At 38.9% G+C, this 19,237-nt stretch overlaps 1 protein-coding gene across 12 annotated transcripts in view; it reads left to right on the top strand.

Moving 5' to 3' along the window:
• ctnnd1 (catenin (cadherin-associated protein), delta 1) overlaps positions 1–12,172 on the top strand; it is a 45,191-nt gene extending 33,019 nt beyond the window's left edge. For 4 of the 12 annotated variants that reach the window (XM_079812377.1, XM_079812371.1, XM_079812381.1 and 1 more), the window contains 9 exons: positions 120–137; positions 1,045–1,110; positions 1,209–1,336; positions 1,900–2,050; positions 3,674–3,869; positions 4,023–4,213; positions 4,325–4,372; positions 5,907–5,989; positions 10,069–12,172. In XM_079812377.1, coding sequence (XP_079668503.1) covers positions 120–137; positions 1,045–1,110; positions 1,209–1,336; positions 1,900–2,050; positions 3,674–3,869; positions 4,023–4,213; positions 4,325–4,372; positions 5,907–5,989; positions 10,069–10,077 — 890 coding nt within the window. In that variant the 3' untranslated portion in view covers positions 10,078–12,172. Of the gene's footprint in view, positions 1–119; positions 138–1,044; positions 1,111–1,208; positions 1,337–1,899; positions 2,051–3,673; positions 3,870–4,022; positions 4,214–4,324; positions 4,373–5,906; positions 5,990–6,253; positions 6,353–10,068 lie in introns of all 12 variants that reach the window. The other 8 variants (XM_079812379.1, XM_079812372.1, XM_079812373.1 and 5 more) reach the window with 3 other exon arrangements.
• Positions 12,173–19,237: the final 7,065 nt, after the last annotated feature.

Below are 19,237 nucleotides of genomic sequence, written 5' to 3'. Positions count from 1 at the left end.
TTGTATGGTGGCTGGGGCACTATTGCAATTTTTTTGTATGCCAAAACAGTCCTTTCCTCTCATTTTCTTCTTTATCTGTCTCTTCTGCTCATTCCGTACATCTTTTTATCCTGTAACAGACGAGTGGTTTTCCAAAGGTAAGCTTTTCTCTCTTTTATTTTCTTTCTTTTTTTTTTTTCTTTTTTCTTCAAGTAAAAGCTTCGCTTTGCTATTATGGGAATCACTTACAGTTCACCTCATTATAACCCATTATTAACCCTGTTATAGGTCAAAGTTCAAAAAATGGATCTGAAATGGGGGAGAATGCATTCTCATGCCATTTCACATTTGTTTTATGAGCTGCACTACTTTTTGTAAAGTAAGAAGGCCTATTAAGGGGACCAGTCACACAAACAAGATTGTTATTGATCGGAAGAAAGTAGATGTGGAATCAGAGTCCAGTGTCATAATCTGATACTTGTTACCGTTTTAAAACCTAGTGAGATGCCCAAAGCCGATATAGGCTGCTACCTCCTAAGGCATCCACACCATTCATGGAACAGAGTTTTTACCCCAAAAACTGGGAAAAGAGGGAAGAGATCTTAATTGTGTGACTGTCCCTTGAAAATGCTTGCAGCATTTAAAACCTTTCATTCGTAACCACATGAGGGTGCCAGAGCACAGCATTTCCAATAAATCCACTCTTTACACACCACCTTTTAATGTTTTATCAAGTAGACGTATTGCAAGACAATTGGCCGATTCTTTTAAGCTTGCACTTTGTCACTTTGGCATATACCACTGTGAAAACCGTCTGCATCAAGTCTTTAGTCATTAAATCATCACAACTTGGGGTTTTCCCTCAGGGAATAAATGTAACCTTTGTCAGAACTGTATCTAAATAGAACTGTCTTTGTCTAAAGAAAATCCCCTTTTAAATCTTTTGAAGATGTTTGCTTCTAAATTGTCATAAATGACATCACTATCATTTAAATGGGAGATAAGATTCCTGTGTGTCACTTCATCTCTATTTCACTTGTTGCTCATGCCGTCTGCTTTGTTCAGGGAAAAAAGAGGATGATGGAACTTCAGATATGATTGACATTCCAAAGAGAAGCACACCAGCCAAAGGTACAATGACAGTCTTGTTGGCTTTTGTTGGCTCTGTATAGTTGGTAATAAGATAATAGATGAAATGGAGGAAACAAAAAACGATTGTCGTTTTGTAGGTTATGAATTGCTGTTCCAGCCAGAGGTGGTGCGTGTGTACACTTCTCTCCTGAAAGAGAGCAAGAACCCATCGGTTCTGGAAGCCGCCGCCGGGGCTGTGCAGAACCTGTGTGCAGGCCGTTGGACTGTGAGTACTTACAAAAATGCTGACATGCTGACAAGTGGTTATGGAAATTAAGCTTGTTCTGAACTTCTGTAACATCATTTAATGAAACTACTATTTTGTATTTTGCCACAAACTTAAATGTAATGCATTAGATTAAAATCTACAGTTTTTGTATATAATATGATTCATGTCCTGGCCATATGATACTAAATTAAAATGTATTGGTCCATCATAGTTCTTGCCAATTAATTGAGCTCAATTACTATTTTCAGTAATGAATTGATGAAACAATGTAACCGAGATAATAGTTATTGTGCATTTTTCACTCACCCTTTTTTTAGTTTTTGATTTTTCCGTTATATTTTCAAGTTCAAGAAAATGTTAAAAAGATTAATAAATTCATGATGTTTCCAAAGTCAATGAGTACTTGTGCTCTCAGTATTGATCAGAATAATCTATTATGATTTTTGCCATAATCAAGCAGCCCTAGTTGACCAGCATTTATTCCTTAATATTTGTTTGACTGGGTTCACGTGGAGGGGAAATCTGTTTCATAATTTGACCTCTTTTCTTATTTTTGTCAGTATGGCCGGTACATTAGAGCTACAATGAGACAGGAACATGGCCTGCCAATGATGACGGAGCTGTTGTCTCATGGGAATGACCGTGTGGTCAGAGCCATGTCTGGAGCTCTGAGGAACCTGGCCATTGACGGCCGCAATCGTGAGCTGCTAGGTGTGTGAGCCAATAATACCTGTTTGTTTGTGTTAGCCTTTGCATTTGAAATCAAATTAGCTATACTTGTACAGTCTCAATGAATGAATTTAAGGCTGTCACTAACGATTATTTTGACGATTGTTCAAGTAATCTGATTTTCTTTCTGGGGGTAATAAAAATAGACCTAAGCAAAGATCTAAGCCTTAACTGACTTTAAAATACATGTATAACATTAAGGCAATAACAGTTGGCTCAAAGTATCAAAAGCCAGTAATCATATTGTTTTATAGAACAACACTGTTACAATACATAATGTACATAAGATGATTATATTATGTATTTTAACAGCTACCTGCAGAGGGCGCCAACAGCCTGATTGTTGTTGTTACACATACAACATGAACAAATCCTTGTTTAATATTGGCCAAATTTTAATTCAAATATCCACTTAATCTTTCATATTTGGACGCTTCTTTATGATAATTACAGTAGCTGTAGCATTTTCCTGAACAAGAATGTGGACCTCAAAACTCCGAGAGAGTGTTTAAACAATGAATGTTCGGACATCTCGGCATGGATGGGAAAAAACATCACCTGCAGCTTAACCTGGCAAAGACCGAGCTGCTCATCTTTCCTGCCAATCCGACAATACAACATGACTTCACCATCCAGCTAGGTTAATCTCTGATCACCCCTTCAGGCTCGGTCAGAAATCTTGGTGTATTCTTTGATGACCAGCTGTCCTTCAAAGACCACATTTCAAAGACAGCTCGCTCATGCAGGTTTGCGCTGCACAACATAAGGAAGATCAGACCGTTCCTAACAGAGCATGCAACACAGCTTCTCATTCGGGCCCTGGTCATTTCTAGGCTTGACTACTGCAATGCGCTTCTGGCTGGACTTCCATCATGTGTGATCAAAACGCTTCAAATGATCCAGAACGCAGCGGCACGTCTTGTTTTCAATGAACCCAAAAGGACCCACGTCACACCACTCTTCATCTCTCTGCTCTGGCTACCACTCGCTGCTCGCATCAAGTTCAAGGCACTGACGCTTGCTTACAGATCCACCACGAGCTCAGCTCCTGCATACTTTGACTCGCTCCTACGAGTCTACACACCCACCAGAAGCCTTAGCTCAGCTAAGGAGTGACGGCTTGTGGTATCATTACAGAGAGGCAGAAAATCCCTCTCCAGAACATTTACATTCACCATTCCCTGCTGGTGGAACGATCTTCCCACCTCCATCTGAATTGCAGAATCACTGACAACATTCAAAAGACTCAACTCTTCCGAGAGCACTTAACCTCATCTTAAAAAAAAAAAAAAAAACGTTCCTTATTTTCCTTCTATTGTCCTCTACGCCTTCCCTACCCTAGCGTATGATCCGATATATACAGATATATACCCAACGGTCTAATAATGCATTTCATGGATTCTTGTCTGTGGAATGCGCCACAGACGCCATATTATGCGCATATATTATACGCATATATGCGCCATATTTTGCCGGTTACTCGACATGGGTAAATTGCAATCGAGAATTTTTTTCAATCGAGTACTCTAATTTAATCGAGGAATCATGACAGCCCTAGAATGAATTCCAGTGTATTTTACTCAATCTCTTCCTCTCGCTCTGTAGGGAAGCATTCAGTGCCTAACTTGGTGGCCAATCTGCCAGGCAGTGGCCAGAGTCAGCCTGTGCGCGGGCTCTCGGAGGAGACGGTGGTGTCTGTTCTCAGCACTATGACGGAAGTGATCGGCTCCAGCGTGGATGCGGCCAAATCCCTGCGTAGCTCCCAGGGTATCGAGAGACTGGTGCTCATCAACAAAGACAGGTGTGTGTGTGTGTATCCGTTTCTGTGTTAATAGTTGACTGGTTACATTGGTGGAAACTGAAAGAGGAATTTTTTTTTTTTTTCTTTCAGCAAATGCTGTTTTATGAGCCGTAGTTATGTTGTTTCACAATCGTCTGTATTTTGCCCATATAGCAACCGTTCAGATCGAGAGGTTCGTGGCGCTGGGCTGGTCCTGCAGATCGTGTGGGGCTTCAAAGAGCTCCGCCGCACACTGGAGAAAGATGGCTGGAAGAAAACCGACTTCATGGTCAACCTCAACCCTCCAAACAACACCCGCAGCAACGGGGGATATGAGGACAGCACCCTGCCGCTAATAGACCGGGGTAAGAACACAACATTCCTGCTGAATGCTTTTAATGTATTTATCAGTCAAATGGACATGCAGGATACAACTTTGTGTCTCTGATCTGACTTTGTTTGGGTCTCTTTATTAGGGGGCAAACAGGACAGAGACATGATTCCACTTAATGACATGGGACCAGGTAAAATGCACATACTTTATTATGCATATACTGTGGGTCTAAAATGAGTCTTTAGCCACATTTGCCAGAGTTGAGTTTTCATGATTCCGATTGGTTTTTGCTTTAATTTGCACTTCAACATGTATACTTCATTTTTTCAAATAAATGCTGTCGTTTTTGAACAATTGAATGCATGCTTGTTGAATAAAAGTATTACTTTCTTGCAAAAAATAAAACATGCAATGCAAAATGCATGGTTGGGGAAATGATTTACATTTCATATATACTATATGTGTGTGTGTATGTATTAGGGATGTCAACGATTAATTGAAGATCGATACATTTTTCGCTAATACATTTTAATCGATAAAACGTATTGCTCATCGATTAATCAGGGTCATGCGTGTGCGTGCTGCTCAACACAGGAGGGAAAATGAAGTAAGCACGCCGGAGTTCTGTTTGGGACCATTTTACAGCTGGAGTTACACCTTCATCATGACTGTTTGCGTGTGCGTTCACAGCCTTTTGCTTTGTGTAAATGAAAGTTGTAATGTTGTGTTTATTTTGTGTAGGCCTATCTATATCTGATTTATCTCATAGATGCATCTGGTTAAGAATTTACGCGGTAGTGAAACGTGGCTGGGATCAGCTTCAGCGCATGCAGCTCCAACAGCAATGCGCAACTTATAATAGCTATTATTGGGACTGTGTTACATAACATTATAAAGAGAGCAATAATGTAATAAAACATTGAGTTATTTGGGTTTAGTTGGCTGTTTCATCACGTTGCTCCAGGAAGAGCGCGCGCACAACATGAGTCACACATTCTGAATAGCACAACTTAGTTTGTGTCATTTTGTGCAGATAAAATGTGTAATATTATGTTTATTTTGTATATATCTGATTAATCTCATATAGGAAGTGTTTGAGTTAAATCTCATATAGGAAGTGTTTGTTTGAGTTCAATAACGCGCTAGCAAAGAGCTTCAGTGTGTTCATTCTGTGCTTCAGCGTGCGCAGCTTAAACAACATTGCACGACTAATAATAACTATGATTGGGACTGTCATATTATATAACATTAATGAGAACATGCTAGGAAGAGCGCGTCCATTCTGACCAGCACGCATCTGAGGCGGCGTTGGTAACACGTATTACTCAGATCATTTAATTACATTACTCATTTCATTATCAGATATAAATCGCATAGATTTATTTTACAATCCTACTAGCCCTTTATTTAGATTTAAAAACCCTTCTCATTCATTTGATGAGGTACATGGCGTTTTGAGCAGCATTTGCTGTCATGCTGTTGCTTTAAGCACCTGCTGTAGACGCATATTGCAGTATTAAGGCTAACAATTAATAAATTAATTGATCGTTAATTTAATCTATGATCGATCATGGGAATTTGTGTAAATTGACATCCCTAGTATGTATATATGTATGTATATGAAATGTATGCATGCATTTTGCACTGGAAAATTATATATTTGTTACAATTTCAAAATGAGTGTGAGACATCAGTCACAAAATATCAATTTTGTCTGGCACCAGATGCTTACTCTACGATAGACCAGAGAGGACGGAGAAACACTTTAGACGACACTCTGGACCGCTCTGACAGAGACATGCCTCAGGTAACGCAAACCTTCAGAGGAAATGTCCACCCTTGTGAAGACAACTTGTGTTCTCACCAACTTCCTTTACAAGCAATTCAGCACACCAGACATCTTAAAACCCACACACTACTCTGTTAATCTATGGTAATTTCACTAATAGTACTAAGCGGGGTATTCTCACCTCAACTAACTAACTCACACTCCCTTCTCTTTCTCTTATCACTTACCTCTTCTTCGATGCCTTTCTCTTATCCTCATTCAATCTTTCTCTTTGACTCTCAGGGAGGAATGTATGGGGAGAGACGGGGCTCTTTGCCTCTGTTGGACTCTTATGATGGTTAGGCCACTCCCCTCCCCCCACTCAGTGCATGAGCACGCATGGTATGTGTGTCCACCTTCTGCATGGGCTTCATGTGTACATTTAAGTGTATGTGCGCTGCTCTGTGTATTTGTGGTTCTAACCCTCATTAACAGTATTTTGTTATTCTGTACTTCGGTGGAAATGGGTTTATTAATTTCCAGTGTTGGGGAAGTTTTTTTTGAAACTAGCTTTCCAACTACAAGCTACTCCAAATGTACAGTACTTGAATTACAGTCAAGCTACAGATGGCTTGCTGCGAGAGTCTGTGTTGCCGGTGTTACCAGTGTTCAGCCGCAACACCGGTAACATCACTTGCCCACCGCGGCACTGTCCCCACCGTCGTTTTCATTTTTAAAGTAATAAAATAATTTAGTTCAGTTAGAGAACAGACACTACACTTAATAACTGAACGTGTCTGCTCAATACAGTGTGAGCCAAACAAGAGTCGCAGCAGGATTCAGGTTTCATTCATCACGAGAGCGAAGAGCTGACAGACAAGGTGGTCACGCAAGGTTTGGTTTTAAAGCGAAATGTAAAAGCGCCTATTTAAAGGGTTAGTTCACCCAAAAATGAAAATTGTCATTAATGACTCCCCCCTTATGTCGTTCCACACCCGTAAGATCTCTGTTCATCTTCGGAACACAGTTTAAGATATTTTAGATTTAGTCCGAGAGCTTTCTGACCCTCCATTGAATATGTATGTATGGTATACTGTCCATGCCCAGAAAGGTAACAAAAACATCATCAAAGTAGTCCATGTGACATCAATGGGTTAGTTAGAACTTTTTAAAGCATCGGAAATACATTTTGGTCCAAAAATAACAAAAACTATGACTTTATTCAGCATTGTCTTCTCTTTTCCGGTTTGTTGTCAATCCGCGTTCACGACTCTGCAGTGACGCTGCTGACGTGTTATCTGGTGCGCCCGTGCTCCCTCAGACACACGTCAGCAGTGTCACTGCGTCGTGAAGGCGGATTTTTTGGACCAAAATGTATTTTCGATGCTTCAAAAAGTTCTAACTAACCCACTGATGTCACATGGACTACTTTGATGTTTTTGTTACCTTTTCTGGACATGGACAGTATACCGTACATACATTTTCAATGGAGGGACAAAGCTCTGACTAAATCTAAAATATCTTAAACTGTGTTCCGAAGATGAACGGAGATCTTACGGGTGTGGAACGACATGAGGGTGAGTCATTAATGACAATTTTCATTTTTGGGTGAACTAACCCTTTAAGTGAGTTTGTCATTGTACTGTTTTGTTGTGTTTTTCATTAAGAATAATAGGCTAATGAACCCACAATTCAAGCAACCTGCCCCCGAATTGGCACTAATTCTAAACCGAAAGTAAAATGAGCACGGCCGCATTGTTATTCATTCATGGCCACACAGTCATTCACAGTGCGTGTCCAATCTGGCGCATTTTCAGTCCATGCCTATGGAAGCTTAACTTTCATAGGAATTAATTGAGAACACCCGCTCTGTTATGAATGCCAGAGCGGCCGTGCGCATTTTACTTTCGGTTTAAAATGAAAGATTTGAAAAGCCCCCGCCGGTGATACCGGTTTTATCTGTGTTGTCACACGTCGATTAACCGGTGGGGAAATTTCCTCACCGTGACATCCCTAAGCTACAGATACTGAAAAGTAGTTAGGAAATAGAAGCTGCTAACAAACTGTTCCTTAAAAAAAAAAAAACACACCGATAGGTCAATTGGTATTATATTTACCAGATAAATATAGCTCTAATATAAATATATATAAATAAATATATATATATATATAACTATAACAAAAACTCAATATATAAAAAACAGAACTGCTCTTATTTTCTGCTCGCTCTCGCAGCGGTGGGGGCATCACATCCGCAGACAGCGCGGGGAAAAAACGACCCGCCAGAAAATAGGAAAAATAGGATACAGGCTTACAGGTGCACCCACTGTGAGCGGACAAGGTGTCAGTATGCTCATCAGGAGATGTTTGAGTCATAAATGGTAAAATAAAAAGGCCATTGTTACGTTTATTTTGGGGAAAAAGTTGCATATAGCCCCTTTAAACATATCTAAAATTAATTTACATATAACCATTTTAATATGGAGAGGCACTGAAATGTAGACCTTCGTGTTTTTGACCTACAGTGTTACATGACGTGAGAACAGTTAGTTATTTCGGTTTGTATATTAGCAGGGACTTTAATCGTAACTTAACGAGAGTTTGACAAACAGAAAATCCTCTCAGGATCCCTGGAATCAGTGTTACAGTACCTCAGGCACTACATTTGAGCATTTTTGTAGCATAAACACCATCAAACCGATGAGAGCTTCGGATTTTCCAATGTTTTTCTATGGCGCTGACACCTAAAGATGTCCGAGTTCCGGTCCCAGCGCAACTGATACTCAACTGCTATTGGCTCATCTGCGTTCGAGGGGAGGGGCTTACCGATAGGTCAATTGTGAGTTTATATCTCACAATTCAGACTTATCTCCCAATTGTGAGTTTACATCTCGCAATTCTGACTTTTTTCTCAGAAATGCGAGATGGAAACACGTAATTGCAAGGAAAAAAAGGTCTGAATTGTGAGATGAGTCGCAATTACCTTTTGTATTTATTCAGTGGCGGAAACCAGCTTCCATACAAATAGGATGACACTCAAACACAAGACAATATTTCACTGAAAATTGGCTTAAATTATATTTTTGTGAATTTATGCATTCTTATAATTTAATATGAATTTATGGTTAATTTAAACAATCAAATTTACAGTCAGCTAAAGTCACAACAAAAAACGCTGTGTTCCTCCCCAAATGAATGAGAAGGGGTTTTTAGTCTAAATGAAGTCGATGTGATTGATCATTTAATTGAATTACTCTTATATTTGATAATTAAATGAGTAATACATGTCACCAATGGCCACAGATCTGTTATTCAGAATGTGTGGACGTGCTCTTCCTGGAACAATGCGCTGAAACGGCAACTAAACCCAATGAATTCACAACGATTTATTAAAATATTGTTCTCATTAATGTTATGCAATATGACCGTCCCAATCAAAGTTGTTATTAGTCGTGCGTTGCTGTTTGAGCTGTGTGTGCTGAAGCTGAAGCCAGGTCTTTGCCAGCGGGTTATTTAACTCCAAGAAACGCTTTGTTACATACAAAATAAACATAATATTACAACCCGCTCCCCAATTGGCGCTAATTGTAAACCGATAGGCCTACACAAAATAAACACAACGTTACAACTTGTATTTGCACAAAACAAAAAACGGCTGCTAAACCGTCTAGCTGTAAAATGGTTCCAAACTCCGGCGCGCTCGCTTGATGTTTCCTCGTGTCTGCTTTTACATGTTTCGCGGTTGAGCAGCATGCACACGCATGACCCTGATTAATCGACGATCAAGTCTTATCGATTAAATGCATTATCGACAATTAATCGATCATCGATTAATTAACATCCCTAGTCGCTACTATCAGTTAGTTACTCCCCAACACTGATATCTCTCTCTCTCTCTCCCCTCATGTGTCCGCTTTGGTCACATGATCTGATGTTTGAGTGGTTTTATCTGTCATCACTTTGCCTCAAAATGAGTGATGTGATTTGTGTAATATGCACAAATTCTCATCGCCGCTCTTCGATGACGCATTACTGAATCATTTTCCCTTGTTATTAGTAAACTTAATGCAAGCGAGTACCACGCTTGACCTTCACGTCTCGTCTGTTTCTCTCCACAGAAAAACTGATCGTGTGCATCACCCGCCGTGAGTTTCCTCCTCCTGCCTACTGTCCCTGCTGAGCCTCTGATCTCATCACTTACGGGACCATTGCCACTAATCGCAAAGACCCTTCTGTAGATTTCAACATTCTCGAGTTGTCACTGTCTTACTCTGAGTTCAATGTGATTAAGAACAGCCACTACTTAAAATGGACACTACACAATGAATTCCTTTCTTGATTTTTGGTCCATACCACTCTTTGTTGTCAAATAATGGAAACACTAGGGACTAAAAGGTCTATTTAGACGTATCCCCGGCTTCTCAAGCTTTATAAACCTATTTTGTTTTTTTTGTTTTTTTGCTAATGCATCTATTAGAACACTAGTATAGTATGGCAATGGTATTTTGATTATTTTGCTTCATCCTGCTTTGTGGTTCACATTGATAAAAAAGGTAATGCCAAATTGCATCAGTCATATGTGGCCTGCAGAAAGTAATGTATATAGAATATTTCTAAGTTTTATGTCTCGACGCATTGTGACGGACATGAGGCCTTTTTTTTTTTTGTTGGGGTCATTGTTTTCTAAAAGCACTAGGTGACCACCAATCCCCCTCAAGTTATCCATCTGTGTTTTTTGTGGATGGTCTCGTTGAGTCTTCAGTCTCTAGAAAGGGGTTGTTTGTGAAAGTGTTGATGAAGCATTACAAAAGAGGCAGAGGGATTTTTGATTTGGGAGAATTATTTTTTTTTAATATATTTTAAACCAGTAGCATTCAAGATCTCTAATGGTAGATGAGTACAGCTGTGCTCTTTGGGAATCTTACATTGCAAAGCGTTCCAGAGATGTTTTGGGATTTTTTTTTCCCCTTTTGGTTTGGGCTTTGAAATTGTCACTGACAACAATTAGTTTCTGTGTGGAAACTAAAGAGTTCCTCCCCTTAATGTTTTAATAAACCACAATTAAATGGCAAGAACTCTGAGACAAATTGTAGCTCTGGTCTTCGATCAGTGCTCCCACTTTTCAATACTTTGTGAATCGGCCCTGCTGGTGGACCCAGTTTGTGCTTTTTTCGCTTTTGTCTGAATATAAATGAATGTGTAAATATGACTGCATCTCACAAATCCACTCTGCATACTTGGAGTGCCTCGCTTGCTCATCGCGTCGTGTGATTGCGTGTTTGTGATAAGCGGTGAACAGGGACGTTCAGCCACCTGCCTCTTGGTTTCAGTGCCTGTCTGTGTAGAGAGTAAACGAGTGTACATTTGAGGATGTATATGCATTGTTTGTTTTGTGTTTTTTTGGATCCATAAGGACAGTGCTTGTTTCTTAGACTGCATATTCGAAGTGCACAGTAAGTCTGTTGTAGATATTTACTGAATAGAAGCTGAATAGCACTAGGGGGTCAGTGGACTTTTTTTTTTTTTTTTTTTCCCAATGCCTTTTTAATCTCCCGTTTGCCAATTGTAATACAACTTTTCATGACACTACAGTCAGTAAAAAAAAGGTTGGAGTCCGAAGACCAGAAGTCCGGGTCCTGATAGAGGAGGCTGTTCGCAAGTTTTGAGGAATCTATCGATTTCAGTGTTGAGGGAGGCAGATACGTTTTTAATTACAAATAAATTGCATCTCTTTCAGGCAGGATTTAGCAAGAGCTCAGATTTTGATTCTAGCTGGATGAGAAAATAAGATAAAATAAAAGCACATTTAACTATATATACCAGAGAATATTTGTTAATTTTAATTATTTTTTTTCCCTCTTTGGTTCTTGTCCTGTTGCTCTTTCTTTTCTATATTTTATGATTGGGGCTGATTTTTGTTTTTCTGGGGTGTTGTGGGTGAATGCATATGCAATCATTTTTATTTTTTAAATAAATGCATTTACAGTTTATATCTTTTAATTAAAGACGAAAGGAAAAAATTCTGTGTCATGTGCTGTCAGTTGACATGCTGTTTCTCTGCAACACTAACAAGTGGATCTTGATTCATAATTCCTATATTTCAACACTTTACCTTTGGTCTTCAACATTGCACCTTTCTTTCGTGGATTCAACATGTAACTTAGCAATACTGTTTTTTTAAATAAAAGAATGATTTTTTTTTTCCCCAAGGTTCTGACAGTGAATTATTGTGTGATTCACAGAGTGTTTTTGTACGTTAACACATTTAATATATAATACATTTAGAATTCTTCACGTGAGGATTTAAAGGGATAGTTCACCCCAAAATTAAAATTCTATCATTTACTCACCCTCAAGTTGTTACAAACCTGTATGAGTTTCTGAACACAAAAGAAAATATTTTGAAGAATGTGTAACCAAGCAGATAGAGCAACCATTGACTACATAGTAGGGGAAAAAATACTATGGTAGTCAATGGTTGCTCTCTCTGCTTGGTTACAACCATTGTCCACAACAATATTCAAAGCCCCGACGGGCTTTTTCTTTCTTTTTTTTTATTTCAAAGATAAAACATTTTGAGAAGATTAATTAAAAATAGGAAATATGTTAGTTTTTAGTTTAGCCATTGTTTTGTCTTGTTTTAATTAATTTTAAGTCCCCTTGAGGACCATAGCTGGCACTGACTTCCTGGTTTAGAACTGCTCAACTAAAGTGCAGAATAATTTTTATAGTGTAATATTACACTAGTTTTCTTAAGAGGTTCCCTGCAAAATTCACTTTGTGCCTACATTTTACTGGCACTGTTTGGTTTGTAGTGTTGGTTGGGTGATTTACAACATAATGTTATCTACTAACATGTAGGCCTATTACATGTTCAAATTAAGTATTGACAAAAAAGTTGTATAAATAGATCAACCTTACATTTCAGCCTATAAACCATTTTTAAGAAAACGATTGAGTAAACATGATAAATGATTACTGGTATTTTATCAGCTCCATGAATAACTTGATACCTTATCCAAATTGTTTAGATTATTTTTAATCAACTGGTTAACATTCATAACCGCGCATAAAAAAGTTCTGATTTTCCCAAACAAAAAAAACAATGAAAATGTAACTCTACCCTCTCTGTCAGTAGGTGGCGCAGTGTTGCCAATTTAGCAATTTTGTTGCTAGATTTAGCAACTTTTCAGACTACCCTAGCAACTTTTTCTTTTCTTCAAAAAGCACCTAGCAACAAATTTTGGAAAGTGACTCTAATCCAAACAACACACGTACAAGCTAGCTCAATAGGCGGAGCTGTTCATTCATAATTCCTTAAAGGGATAGTTCACCCAAAAATTAAAATTAGCCCATGATTTACTCACCCTCAAGTCATCCTAGGTGTATATGACATTCTTCTTTCAGACGAATAAAATCTGAGTTCTATTACAAAAGTCCAGGCTAATCCAAGCATTAGAATTGGATTCATAGTTGCTCTGTTTTTGAAGTCCATAAAAAGTGCATCTGTCCGTCAAATAACGTGCTCCACGTGGCTCTGGGGGGTTAATAAAGGCCTTCTGAAGCGAATCGATGCATTTGTGTAAGAAAAATATCCATATTTAAAACTTTATCAAGTAAACTTTCGGCCGACCGCCTTCCGTGGAAAAGTGTTGAATGTTGAAAGTGAAACTCAAGATGCGTACGTGACGTCATGACGATCAGACCTGATCGCGTTAGTCCTTCGATCGGCAGGGGAACTTTCAACAATTTTTCCATAAATTGAACAGGGAAGGTGGTCGGCCGAAAGTGGGAAGCTTAATCATATGCCCTAACTCCATTTCATGACAGAAAAATAAAAACTGGTCACTTGTTAATAGTAGCTCTTTATGTGAAAAGAAACTTGTTTTCACACACAATATTATTTTTTATTGATCTTTTGCCAGACTTCTCAGTGGCCCAAGAAAACATCAGTCTCGTTCACACCAAGGAGAATTATTATGAATGTGTAAAACGAGTATGTTTTTTGTGTATAAGTTTTAAGTTGATCATCTCATATGGCGACACCTACTGGCGCAAAGATGTAGGTTCACAAATCAGTGACTGACTGAATCTTTTTGGTGAACCGATTCAAAATATTCGAATCACTGAGATCAAAATCTCACCGCTAGATGACGCTACTGAGTAGAGCTAGAGCGAGAGTCGGTTGAAATGAGATTGTAATGTAGTGGCTCACGTGTCCTACAGATCACCTGTGTTTGCGTATGTAAAATCTTTGTTTATTTTGGATTATAATATGGGTATCTTAGCAAGCATTGGTGAAGCACGTGCACTTAACGGATGAAAAAATAGCGGCGGAAATAACTTACTAAGTTAGCGATATAATCAGTTGACACATTTTGTGACCTTCGAGATCGATTAGTATGGCCGAACTGATACATGTATTTGCTATTTAATACAAAATAACATTAAGACAATGCTTTGAATTTAGTTTAAAATTGCCCGATCAGTCATCAAACTTTCAAACACAGTCTCTCGTCTTCCCTCTCTGTTTGTATGCCTATCAAAGCAATGTAAAAGCCTCTGCGTATACAAATGTTGATTAGTCTAACGTTACAGCTGTTGGATCGGAATCAAGAACAAAGTAAGTAAATATATATCTCGCACAATGGAAGAAAGATTAATTTTTCTGGATCATTAACAGGCTTACCTTTTGTTTTGAAGTTTCTAAATGTATTTTAGACTGAAGTTGATGCCAGCATGTGGAAATATCAGCGTCCTGACTTTGCTTTATTCCTACTTGGAGAACTTCAGAAGCAGCAGCAGGGAAACATCTTGTGTGACACACTTCTACAGGCAAAGGGTAAGAGATCACGAACTCTGGGTCTGTGTCACTGGGAAAAGCTGTGAACTTTATTACTTGCATATTGTAAACAAATCAAATGAAGGCATGGGGTCTGTTTCAGAAAGTTGAAGTGAAAACTCTGAGTATGTTAACCCTGAAATGAGGGAAACTCTAGGTTTTCAATTTTAGATTAGGAGGTATGTCAAACCCGAGAAAGCAGGGTAAATCAAGCCCATTTCGGAAAGAGAGGTAACTTAAAGGGATAGTTCACCCAAAAAATGCAAATTCTGTCATCATTTACTCACCTCCAAGTTGTTCCAAACCCGTATGAGTTTCTTTGTTCTGCTTAAAGGGTTAGTTCACCCAAAAATGAAAATTCTGTCATTAATTACTCACCCTTATGTCGTTCGAGACCCGTAAGACCTCCGTTCATATTCGGAACACAAATGAAGATATTTTTGTTGAAAGCTGATGGCTGAGAAAGGCTTCAGATTGGCCTCCATTGGCATTCAGTACACTTATACTCCCAAGACCGATAAAAGGCACTTAAAATGTCGTTACAAAGTCCATATCACCACAGTGACTCTACAATAATCTTACGATGCGACGACAATAGTTTTTGTGCGTAAAAAAAATCAATAACACCTTTATCCAGCTTGTTATTGCCTTCCGCGTGTGCCTCCACGACGCATGCGCGAGAATATGGCGTAGCGCCGGGGTTCGGGATTCCATGAAATGCACACTCTAACCCCATTTTGAGAACTACGCCGAGACCTAAAGCACGATCAATGTAGAATCCAACAGCTGAGATACGCGCGTCTTCCTCTGATTGTAAACAAATCACTTCTGGGTCATCTGTCCGAACGCCGGATCTGCGTCATATTCTCGCGCATGCGTCGTGGAGGCACACACGGAAGGCAGTAACAAGTTGGAAAAAGGTGTTATTTTGATTTTTTTTGCGCACAAAAACTATTGTCGTCGCATCGTAAGATTATTGTAGAGTCACTGTGGTGAGATGGACTTTGTAACGATGTTTTGAGTGCCTTTTATCCGTCTTGGGAGTATAAGTGTACTGAATGCCAATGGAGGCCAATCTGAAGCCTTTCTCAGCCATCAGCTTTCAACAAAAATATCTTCATTTGTGTTCCGAATATGAACGGAGGTCTTACGGGTCTCGAACGACGTGAGGGTGAGTAATTAATGACAGAATTTTCATTTTTGGGTGAACTAACCCTTTAACACAAAAGAAGATATTTTGAAGAATGTTTGTGACAAAACAGATAGAGCAACCATTCACTACCATAGTAGTTTTTCCCTAATATGGTAGTCAATGGTTGCTTTATCTGTTTTGCTACAAACAATCTTCAAAATATCCTCTTTTGTGTTCAACAGAACAAAGAAACAAATACAGGTTTGGAACAACTTGGGGGTGAGTAAATGATGACAGAATTTGCATTTTTGGGTGAACTATCTTTTTAACCTAACCTGGCTGCGTTTCCCAAAACCATCGTAAGCCTAAGTTGATCGTAGAGACCATTGGTGGCAATTGTTCTACGATCAACTTAAGCTTACGATGGTTTTGGGAAACGCAGCCCTGGTCGGGAGCAGGTATTCTTCTCCCCCCTTTTAAAGCTTTAGCAATGTTTAAATATACATCATCCATTCATTTGCGCTGCAGCGATGCTTTTCTTACTAAATATATTTGTCTTATTTCAAGTTCTAATTTATCTAAAAAAATCTTAAATCAAGATGCATTTTCTATATAAGAAATTGATAAATTAATTGCTTTTTACTTAAAGCAAGTAAGATTATCTGCCAGTGGGGTAAGCACTTAAATGTTTCGTTTTGGCATTAATTTGTAGGGAGTTATATTTATGTCGGTTGAGGATTTTATTAAAAAAAATTAGCCATATCCACATGCATATTTATTTGAGCGGTAGCATTTTTAAATGGTAGTTTCATTACCCTAATTAAGAAATGTAACAGGTTGGATAAGAGCACATTTAATAATGCAAAAAGAGCATTCGACTGCTGCAAAAGCTGCTGCACATTGAATTATTTAGTATGTCAAATGTTTGTAAAGTCATGTTGCCTACACCCATGAGCCTTTTATCCTTAAACCTTTACCTGATTGAATTATGACTTGAATTGAATTACTTGAATTCTATGTTTTATACTTATTTCTTTTCTTTTTTTGCCCATGGGATACTATGAAAATTAATATTAGTTCAATAACTTACCATTCTGCCAGTTTTCACCTCTGATATTATAACAGTGATTATTAAGAATGAAACTTGCATATTGACTTGGAAGTATGTGGACATCTTTTTGTCAGGTGCTCTTGCTATGGTGATTCGTAATTTCGGAGCTCATGCACCACGACTATCATGGCTTTTCATAGTCACGTTGCATGCACTTAACTCAGTCAACCTACTCAGAGTTGATTGAACTAGCTCAATTCAGCTGTTCTGAAACCCAAAACTCAGAGTTTCCTCAGAGTATGAGTTTTAACTCAGTTGGCTGAACCTCCTTATTGAAACAGGCCCCTGATGCGATGATTTCCAAAGTCTGTAATTGTTGACAGAGACCATAGAAATGAATGTCTACTGTCATAAATTAATCCTACGTGTTGTAAAAATGTCTTGACTTAAACCTTTTTTTTTTTTTTTACACACACAAAAGCAGTTTAATCAGCACATTTTGAAGAGTCTGACATTGTTCAGAGTAGTACAAGCTAAGAAATTGTAAAAGATAAAAAATAGTCAAGATTTTTTCCAGCAGGATGCAGTTAAGTGCTCACTGAAGAGATGAGTTTTCAGCTGGTTCCTTAAAGTAATGTCAGGGATTCGGCTCTCCGTATAGGATTGGGAAGATTATTCCACCAGTTAGGAGCAGTGGAACGAAAACAATGCTTTTCATATAATCTAAAATCACTTTTCACTTCTTCAGGTGTCTGTGTTCCAGCTCACAGTTGTGTGTTAGCTTCTCTAAGCCCCGTCTTCTCAAGAATCCTTTCCACTTCCCCTGCTCCACATGCAGGGCAGAAAAGGCTTCTGAGCCTTGAGGCTGTAGGATCTCATGCCTTACTGAAGCTAGTTGGGTTTCTGTACACAGGGGAAATGGAGATTGAGAGTCGGCGCGAACATGAGGAAGTCATGGCTGCTGCCCACAGACTTGGACTTAGAAACCTTTTTGAAAAAAAGAGAGTGTGGGTAGACAGAGGAGATGTGGATGTTGGGAGTTTTTGGAAAGAGACTGGTGTACAGACAGAAGACCGCATGAAGAGCCAGGAAAGTGAAATCGTGCCTGAGCCTTTGAAGATACAGAGCAATACTGCTCCAGTTCAACATTGTGGCTTGTTGGAGCCTGCTTTGCCACCATCACAGTTGTTGGATGAAGCTAGTCCAACTAGTTTGGTCAGTAACACCACTGTTCCTTCCCTCGCGGACATGACAGAAGCATCGATATCAAACCAGAATAAAACAAAGGCTAAGAAAAGGTGTAAAATGGCAAAGAGAGAAAGCCAATTAAAAAAATCAACTCGTCAACAAAACCAGATAAAGCTTCTTAATGTTGAAGGGACCAAATCAAACCAAACTGGAGTGGTGGAAAGAAGTAGGAATGTTTCAGGCAAAGACTTCCACAAGCTTTTAGACGGAGACGACGAACAAAAAAGCAGTACTACTGAACAGAAACAGGCCAAATTGGACCAGCTTAAAGTAAAGATAAAACTGAGGAGAATGAGTGGAGCTTGCTGGAAGAGTGACCTCCTCGTTTCCGTCCAAGGTGAGAGTGAGAAGAAGCCAGAAGAAGCGAAGGAGTGTGGACCTCGAACTCGGGTAAGGATTTATATTCAAAATATGTGTGCTATATTTGTTGCCACAGACACACAATTATACTGCTCTGGGTTTGTGTTCAGGGTGTGTGTGTGTGTGTGTGTGTGTGTGTGTGTGTGTGTGTGTTATTCTCACTGTTGTGTGTGCGCACTTAGATGGGTGAAATGCAGAGCACAAATTCTGAGTATGGGACACCATACTTCCAAAATCACTTTCATTCATATATACAGTTTTTTTTTGATAAGTAAAAATGCAGCCCTGGTGAGCATAACTATGCTTTATTTGGTTAAATGTATTACAGTATATGTATACAATTATAGAGACACTTTCTACAGCAAAATTCCCTATGTATAATTTTATTTTTTACTTTATATCTGACTAAAGAGCTGCCCATCTATTGTACTTCCTGGTCAAAGTCTTGGAACTCTCACCCCACCTACGGACCTGCCTATTTCACACTCTAATTCCCCCACGCATGCCTCTTCAGATAAATGTCTTCATACTTCACATCCCATTTCTGTCTCTTCTCCTTTGGATATACCAACATTATCTTCCAGCCCTCCCCAAGCAGATGAATCTGATGAACATATTGCAATGCTCTTGGAGGATATGTTCATGATGGGTTTA

Source organism: Gobio gobio (assembly GCF_949357685.1).
Source record: "Gobio gobio genome assembly, chromosome: 3".
NCBI lineage: Eukaryota > Metazoa > Chordata > Actinopteri > Cypriniformes > Gobionidae > Gobio > Gobio gobio.
This window is presented reverse-complemented; position numbering and strand designations above follow the sequence as displayed.